General features: G+C 44.7%; 1 protein-coding gene across 1 annotated transcript in view; it reads left to right on the top strand.

Annotated features, from left to right (window-relative positions):
• The first annotated feature begins 1837 nt into the window (after positions 1-1837).
• Positions 1838-9213, top strand: part of SEC63 (SEC63 homolog, protein translocation regulator) — a 29903-nt gene continuing 22527 nt past the window's right edge. The window contains exon 1 of the mRNA XM_053381595.1: positions 1838-2098. Coding sequence (XP_053237570.1) covers positions 1975-2098 — 124 coding nt within the window. The 5' untranslated portion in view covers positions 1838-1974. The remainder of the gene's footprint in view (positions 2099-9213) is intronic.

Here is a 9213-nt window from a genome sequence, read left to right as displayed (position 1 = left end):
AGAAGAGTCTGCTGAACAGGCCAGTGTCCCATCTAGTCCAGCATCCTGTTCTCACAGTGGCCAGGATGGAACTTGCTCCCACAGCAGGCAGTGATGGCCCCCAGCTTGGATGGCTTCAAAAGAGGATTGGACAAATTCATGGAGTATATAAGGCTACCAATGGCTACTAGCCTCCATTGCTATGCTCTCCTTCCATGGAGAGCAGCAGTATGCCTCTGAATACTGGAAATCACAAATAGGGAAAACGCTTTTGTACCCAGGTCCTGCTTGCAGGTTTCCCACGGGCATCTGGTTGGCCATTGAGAGAAATTTGATGCATGTTATCTACTCCAGAAAGGCTAATATGCCTGCAAATTTCATCTAGACCTGTGAAAGTTACGGATGTTTTCAATTTCCCCCCATTATATTGAATTGTACTTTCCCTACTGAAATAAGATTTGGCTGCTGAGCAGAATTGGAAGCACACTGGACTGAGGTTTTCTTGTTTCAGAAGTGCTGCAGCGGGGTCCCAAGCAAATCTTGATGTACTGTAGGTGCACACTTTTTTTGCTTTTGTAAAGGTAAAGGTAAAGGGACCCCTGACCATTAGGTTCAGTCGTGACCGACTCTGGGGTTGCGGCGCTCATCTCGCTTTATTGGCCGAGGGAGCCAGCGTACAGCTTCCGGATTATGTGGCCAGCATGACTAAGCCGCTTCTAGCAAACCAGAACAGCACACGGAAACAACATTTACCTTCCCACCGGAGCGGTACCTATTTATCTACTTGCACTTTGACATGCTTTCAAACTGCTAGGTTGGCAGGAGCACGGACCGAGCAACGGGAGCTCACCGTCACGGGGATTCAAACCGCCGACCTTCTGATTGGCAAGTCCTAGGCTCTGTGGTTTAACCCACAGCATCACCCATGTCCCTTTTTTCCTTTTGTACAGGTACAAAAATACATGTGTGCTTGCTCAAAAATGTAATGGAAGGTGGGGAGTACTAATTAGGGGCAGATACCTTCTATCAAAGTTTGCCCACTGATGAAGGCTGCAAGCAGTAGAATAGAATAGCCATTACTGGGGGAAAAGGGGTGTTTAGAAGCCATTGTGACAAACCCACACTCATAGTAAAAGGGGCTAGATTGGGGGAAAACCAGGAGATACAGCTGTTATCATCTGGTCCACTAAAATAATTCAAAATACACTGTTGCATTTTTTATATGCTTTCTGAACGGATAAGTATGATCAGAAACGTCTTCTCCATTTTTTAAAAAGTTCCTAATAAGAGTTCTCTGGAGTCAAAGAGCGATAGAAGGAGGCAAAGTTCGCCAGCTGCCAGCGCAGACTTGAAAGAGACCCTCATTGCATTCCCACCCGCCCCATTTCATTTTTAATTTGTATGCCGCCTTCCTATATTGCCCCCAAGGCGGTTTACAAGCCGCAGGAACAACAAAACACACAAACCAAGATCACACATCCGTTGCAAATAAGTCGTAGCAAAGAGGGGAAAAAAGACTGAAAAACAAAAGAAAAACGTTCGCACACCCTCTCCCTCCTTCGAGCGCCACCCCCTCCACCCGAATGTTTCTGGTAGTTCAGGCTTCCTCTCTCCTCCTCCCCGCAACCCGCTGGGGGGGGGAAGGACTCCCCGCTCAGCCAATCCGGGGCGACCGGGGCCCAGGAACCGGAAGCGCGTGCCCGACGTCACAACGGTGGCGATGGCGCCTGCGCAGCGACACGTCTCCCTCCTCTGCTAGCGCTGGCGCTGCTGGGGGCCGAAGTGGGAGAGCGAGAGGAAGAGGTGGTGGGGGGCGGGGGGGCCAAGCGGGCGGACGCGCTCCAGAGGCCAGTGGGTGGGGCAGGCAGGCAGGCGGGCGCTGCTCCTGTTCTCGCGGGATCCCCGGAGCGGCCGCTTCTTCGCCTGGCGCTGGCTGGAGGCGAGCGGCGAGCGCCGGGAGAGGAGAGCCGAGGGGGGCGGGGCGTGTGAGCGGCCATGGCGGGGCAGCAGTTCCAGTACGATGACAGCGGCAACACCTTCTTCTACTTCCTCACCAGCTTCGTGGCCCTCATCGTCATCCCCGCCACCTACTACCTGTGGCCTCGGGACCAGCACTCGGGTGAGTAGTAGGCGAGGGCGAAGCCGCTCCAGCTCCTCCGGCCGCGGTGGGCCTGGCGCCACCGCGTGTGGGTGGCGAGCCCCGTCCCTCTTCTCTGGCGGGTCCCGGGAAGCCCGCCTCCCGCCCCGCAGCGTCCCCTCGAGGGGCTTCGCGCTCTCCCTCCCCGAGCTCCTTCAGCTGAGCTGCTGGGAAGACGCTGCCGGTCTCACGCCGCTGCCACACTCCTGAAAGGGCTGCCAGTCGAGGCTCTCTTTTCCTCCAGCTGTTTGGGACGAGCCTCTGGAAGTGGGCAGAGGAATCCTAGAAGAAGAGTGGGGTATTTATTTTAAAAAGGAACATATCAGTGTAGGTGTTTTTGGCTTGCAGGTTTTCATGTTGCAGGACCTGCAAATGCACATCAGGTGCGTTTGGGGTGTCACGTGTGAAAGGAAGCCAATATTAACGCGTGGAATGAAAGCCTAAGGCTTACGTAAACGTGGAGCAGGCAGCCCTCGTTGACTTCGCTGGATGCACTCACTGACTATATACTCCAGATCAGAGTCCTATATTCAGTGCTTGATCTATCTGGGGAAGATATCACGGACTGCTCTGTTTAAGTGGGTTAGGAGCTTTCATGTTGAAAGGGAAGACTTTTTTCTTCCTGATTGTGAGCATGAGAGATATAAGGGCCAAGCAATCTTCATTACATGGCTTCTTTGCCTGTGCACTGTGAAGCTGCCTTGGGAGGAAGTTGTAGTAGCTTGTAGCGTGATAAAGATGTGAAGTAACGATCCCTATCGTTTCAGTGAGTGCTTCAGAATAAATAGGTTTGTATCAAGCTCTGTTTCGGTGTAGCTTTTAGCCTAAAACGAATCTTCACTTGAGAACTTGGTAGTTAGTACACTGTACTCCACACCCCATTCGACTTTGTAGTTTTAATTTCCAGGCTCCTAGACAACTATTGGGGAATGTTTGCTGCTTCTCAGTATTTAGAACATATGTCATTATGGACAAGGATGCAAACATTGTTGGAAAGTTTGAGAGGCTGTGAGTTTTTCTGAAGCTAGATAGGAGGAGAAACCTGCTCCTGACCTTTGCAGCAAACCAGCCAGCAAATAATAGTATCTCATAGATACTGAGCATCCCTTGTTGCACCCCTTGTTACAGAGGTTGTGAAGTCATGGAGGTTTAAAAGACTAACCAGCCAAAAAACCAACTTTGTTACTTGGTTCTATTAATAAATAGGCAGAAATAAGTAGGGAATCATTTTGTAACATCTTACACTTCAGAAGCCTCTTTGCTCAGCTGAATTTTTTTGTTAAGGTGCTGCAACAAGTATTAGTTTATGTCAGTATCTAAAGTAGCTGTTTACAGATGTCAGCAATGGCTGATCCTAAAGCCAATAACACGTATTTTGATCTTCATGTCATTTGTGCACACATTTTGAAAGTTAATTAACCTGATATTCTAATAGAATATCTGTTAGGACACAGAACACCTAAAATAATAAGTGTTTCCTTCAGGATACAAGTTGATAAAAGAACTGATAGCAGAACTGGGCAGACAGTTTTCATTCGACCCAATGATTTATTGCAAAAGTCCCAAAATGAGGGAAACTGTATTTGCAACCATCCCTGTTTTATGTGGCATTCTTCCATACAATACACCATTGTACTATGTTAAGTAATACAATACACTCTAAGAAGGACACGTCCTAAGTTTTGAATCTGTCTTCCTGGATTTTATGGCTATTTTTTTCTTCATCCCTTAGCATCATCTGAAATCATTAGTCTAATGGGATCCTGAAGCTAGATTGAAGCTGTCTAGTTTCCTGATATGTGGCTGGTGATGCATATATCTAAAGCATCTTTGCCGGATTCCTAGCCAACCTTTTCTTGAAAAGAAAGAGATACTGCCAAGGAATTCTGAATAATTTTCTGTTTCTGACTGGCTCTGAATTAGAACCTGCTTTAACATCCTCTTTTCATTTAGTTTCATAGTCCTTTACTGGGGAAAAGTAACCATTGTTGTCCCACATGCAACAGTGAATTGTGGTTTGTTAGGGCTGTACTGGGCAATAGTTCTCTCTCTTTTAAAGTAGGTCTGGAGGTTGAGGCAGAGTTCATTTTTGAAAAACAGAATGTTGCCCTGAGTGTTCACGCCAACTTTTTAATTCTGATACCTGAGTCTTCAAGGTAAACGGTATGTTTGAAAGCTAGTGCAGGGCTTGAGTTGATGTTTGAGTTACCAGATTGTGCCATGAACTTTATTCTGAATTCCTAGTGGAGTACCGTACTTTTCGCCCCATAGGACGCAGCTAGTTTTTTGGGGGGGAAATAAAGAAAAAAATATTATTCCCCCCCAGGTGCGGGGCTGGGGTGGGGGAAGCCCAAGCTTCCCCCGACCCCAGCCCCCAGAACAGACTGCTATCCGCTAGCCGTGGGAGAGCCGCGCGACTTTGGGCGGCTCTCCCACGGCTAGCGGAGCACTGCGCGAAGCCCCAAGCTTGGGGCGTGCTGAGCTCAGCGCGCCCCAAGCTTCTGGGTGCAGACAAGCTCTCCGCTAGCCGTGGGAGAGCTGCGTCTCCCACGGCTAGCGGATAGCCTCCTGAAGCCTGGAGAGCGAGAGGGGTCGGTGCGCACCGACCCCCCTCGCTCTCCAGGCTTCAGTGAAAGGCTGCACTCGCCCCATAGGACGCACACACATTTCCCCTTCATTTTTGGAGGGGAAAAAGTGCGTCCTATAGGGCGAAAAATACGGTAATTATTGTGTTACAAACAAACTGACAGACTTTCAACTCATTGGCAAACAGGTAAGTTAAACCAAAAGCCTGCCTTCGGTCATCCATATATCACAATAAAACATTTGCTTTATAAGATAGGACTTAATCTATGGCAGGCATAGGCAAATTCGGCCCTCCAGATGTTTTGAGACTACAGTTCCCATCATCCCTGACCACTGGTCCTGTTAGCTAGGGATGATGGGAGCTGTAGTCCCAAAAACATCTGGAGGTCCTAGTTTGCCTATGCCTAGTCTATGGCCTTGGTCAGACATAACACCAAATTACATTACAGTCATACCTCTTCTTGCAAACGCTTCATGTTGCATTTTTTTGGGTTAAGAACGCGGCAGACACGAAGTGTTTACTTCTGGGTTTCACCACATGCGCAGAAGCATTCTGTGCAGTTTGCACATGCGCAGAAGTGCTCTCTTGCAGTTCACGCATGTGCAGAAGCACCACTCTGGTTGCGGACTTTTCAGGGTGTGAACGGCACCCCAGAACGGATGGTGTCTACAACCAGAGGTACCACAGTACTTGGACTTGTGAGTTTCTCACTCTCCCCTTTTCTTGCACATCTGCAAGGAGAAGATTGGAAGTTTTGGTTCCACTTTCAATGAACCACTATTTAATTTTGTGTGTGAACCCTAAACTTTGGCTTAATGCTAGTTTATTTGAAACAAGCCAGCTTCATAAACCATGGTTTGAAGTTGACATAAACCACGGTTAAGAATAATTACAGTGTGTCTGGTTCAGATGTAGCGCTATACTGTGGTTAAAAAGTAAAGTGAGTGATTTTGGTCTTTTCCTTTGGGCCAAGCTCGTGGACATGCAAGTAGTAGTGCATGAACCAGGGGCTTTTTCACATGACATATAAGCACAGCCTAGCGTTGCATCAAAATCAGACCTCTGTCTAAAATCTTATTTAGCTACTTAAAATTCTGTATGTGGAAGCAGCTGTTGAACAACGTTGCTGCTTGTAAATTAAAAGTGGCAATTGGAAGAAGAAATACACGTCGTTCTGCCAAACATGGTGTTCCAGAGTTAGGCACTTTCTGGGGACTTGGCATGCCATCTGGTATTGCTGCTTGTTTCCACCTCTGCCATGCCATGCTGGTGTCAGGGTTTTCTTCGCTTTGTCACACAATGCTTGTAAAGCCTGTGTGTGTTTGTGTGTTGTGGAAACACTTCACATTGCTCAGTGGTGTATACTGTTTAGCATAGCTGCAGCCAGCCTAATTTTCCAAATATTAGGAACAGGCTACATTGCACATTTGAAGGTTGAAAGGGTCATTAAATAAGCCAGCATGTATAATTTACGCCGTTTTGAATAGTATATGCAAATGGGCTTTAGGGACAAAATTTTCAAAAATGTGATGGGGAAAGAGGTTATACAACCGATGGGGTAAAACTTCCTGGCGCCCTCTGGTTTTAGGAAAATGTTACAATTTGTGCCGTTGCCGGAACTTGCTTTGCAGGTGGTGCACCTTGTGCTTCAGCCGTTGGCCACAAGCTGCGCAATCATGTGGCTGTCTAAAATGTTTCCTTTAGATTGTTTTCACCATTGCACAGAGGATGCACTTCTATCCATCATGTAATAAAGATAAAGAGCAGTGTTGCTGATGCTCTCTTTATTCTTGTTTTGTATATATGTGTGTTTATAGATCTGTTAACATTTCGTTTTTCTCAGATTGCAGTTCAGAATGATGAAATGTGACATAGGTTGGTGGTGTGAATTGCATGACTGGCCCTTGGAAGACTATGAACAGCAAGAATACTGGGCTCTTGCAGCAGCAGGGTTGAACAGACTTGGAGAGTGCAAGTTACAGGAGGGAGGAAAGAGTGAGAAGTTCCAGTTTTAGGAGAGGAAATCTTACTGCACACCACTGTCTTAAGTTGTTTATTTTGGTGCTTTACAGTGCAGTCTTGGCCGTCTTAACTCTGAAGTAAGTTCTATTGAATTCAATAGAGCTTACTCCCAGTTGGTGGGGTTAGGATCACAGCCTTCCTGCTTCTAATGTTGCAGATGCACAACATGGATGCATTTGATTAATGGTTGCAGACAGCTTCTAAATAGCTTCTCATCTGTGGTGGGTGAATTACCCCACCCCCGTGACAATCAAAGTTTAATTTTGGGGGACAGAGAGAAACACAAATTAAGGCAGATACATTGCTGGTAGGTAGGCAGGCAAACATTATGTATCAGTGTCTTTTGGTATACCTTTACTGCAATCCAATTTTGTAGAGTTATTTTAACTTCTAATGTGTATTAGACCTAGTCATATATCACAGGGTTTCAGTTTAATAGGGAACAATGTCTTAAGGTGTCCAAAAATGAGGTGCTGCATTTTTAACAATCTTTAAATGTTATAACTTTTGCACTATGATATGTGCACACAGAAGAATGTGAAATGGTACTCCTTGTTTCTTTTTTTTAATAGGTGTTGTCAAAATGGCTGTGGCGTTAAGCCTGTTGAATTCAGCACCCTTCAGGTGGTGGTTCACTTCAAATTCTTACATCGCTTCTAATGATGGAAAATTAACATGCAGTTCAACTTGCCATCCATCTATATCAGGAGCAGAATGTATAATTACTTATTTTGCTGTTTTGGTTTAAGTTCCATAGAATATTGCACTGCTTAGGGAATGATAATGGGGCCTTGTTGGGCTGAGTTTACAGTATTTCTAGAGAACCAAGCTATCTTGGCACTGAGCAGTAAATGTTCATTTGATAGCTCGGTGCCTGTCTGATTATTTAGATCTCAGAGTTTTAACATATTGTGTAGGACTATTCTAAAAATATTCATGTTATCATTTGAGTATAAATCATTACATCCACCGCAGTAAAAATCCTTACTGTGTAGAGTTGCTGGAAAACCATTTGATCATGAAAAATAGTAAATTCTGATTAACCTTGACGTAAGGTGGTTATGAACGTCAGTGTGTGTGTGTGTAAGAGGTGTATTGAGAAGCAGGTGTTCAGATGACAAAAGTACAAACAAGCTGACTTCTGGCTGCTCCTTAGTATGCAAACTTGCACATCTATATTCATGCTGGTGGGGGATGGCTGCAGACAATAAATCTTAATGTTTTATTTTATGTGTTTATATTGGGTGGTATCCAGTATTGTCTGTTTGGTGGAATGAATGAATAGTGGAATGTCCCCTAACTCATCAAAGCATATTTCGAGGAACTAGTGGTGAGGGGGAATTTTGGGTAAATATATAAAACATCATTATTACGCAAAGCAAAATTTTATCACATTCAAGTTTTATCCAAGGCCCTATCTCTCTGCCAATCACCTTACTTAAGACTCATTGAACATAGTGTGTCTCATTTCTGCATAAGCATGCATAGGATTATGTTGTAAGACAAGGTTGGTTGGTTTATGAGCAGTTATTTAGCTGATATGGTTTTGCGTTTTCTATGAAGCAAGACTGAATAGTTGCACCATAATATTTATGTAAATTACCATGGGTTAGTTTGTCTTCCTGCTTTTGCTAGGTGTATGTAGGTGCTTGTGGTATGACAGAACCTTAGTTTAGTACTCTTAAACCAGTGATGGCCAAACTTGGCCCTTCAGCTGTTTTGGGACTACAATTCCCATTATCCCTGACCACTGGTCCTGTTAGATAGGGATGATGGGAGTTGTAGTCCCAAAGCAGCTGGAGGGCCAAGTTTGGCCATCACTGTCTTAAACAATGGGGCTTTAGTATGGATCTGAATTACTTTTTTAAAACAGTAATACTGCATTTGTTTACTTGGAAGTAACTCTAATTTCAATGGGACTTGCTTCTCTGTATGCATATTTAAAATTGCATCCTTAAAAGTCCTGTAAACATGCAGCTTCATTTTTACACACTTCTTGAGAAATCATAAGCCCTGAGCTTTCTTGCCAGTTAATTTGACCTTGTATTTGAAATAAAAGTGTAAATTGTGTCAAGTTTTTATGTGTGTTAACTAAAATAAGAGAGCTCTTAAACATACTGGAACAGATCCACTGAGCATGTCACAAAAATATCTGTTCTTGGTTGGTATGGTGTGATTATGTTGGTGCTTTCTTCAAGAACATGTACTTGATAATTGCAAGAAGCAGCTGCTACAGTTAGCAACGAATTCTAAGAGTGTACACATTTGCCTTGTGAAAAATCTAGGATGATCTCAGTGGATCTGCTTTCTGTTTCTTTAAACTGTAGCGTCTTCTATACTTGAACCAAATCATAGGTTCAAGCTACAATTTTGGTTCAGCTCGATGAGTGTTCCAAGGAAGCTTACATACTTCCTATGAATTTGACTGATTTACTAGTTGTATATATGGATGGGGGAGAAACTGGATTCAGTTTGCATTTAAATCCAC

Source organism: Podarcis raffonei, chromosome 3 (genome assembly GCF_027172205.1).
Source record: "Podarcis raffonei isolate rPodRaf1 chromosome 3, rPodRaf1.pri, whole genome shotgun sequence".
NCBI lineage: Eukaryota > Metazoa > Chordata > Lepidosauria > Squamata > Lacertidae > Podarcis > Podarcis raffonei.
The sequence above is the reverse complement of the archived record's forward strand: the minus strand, read 5'-3'. Positions and strand labels throughout refer to the sequence as shown.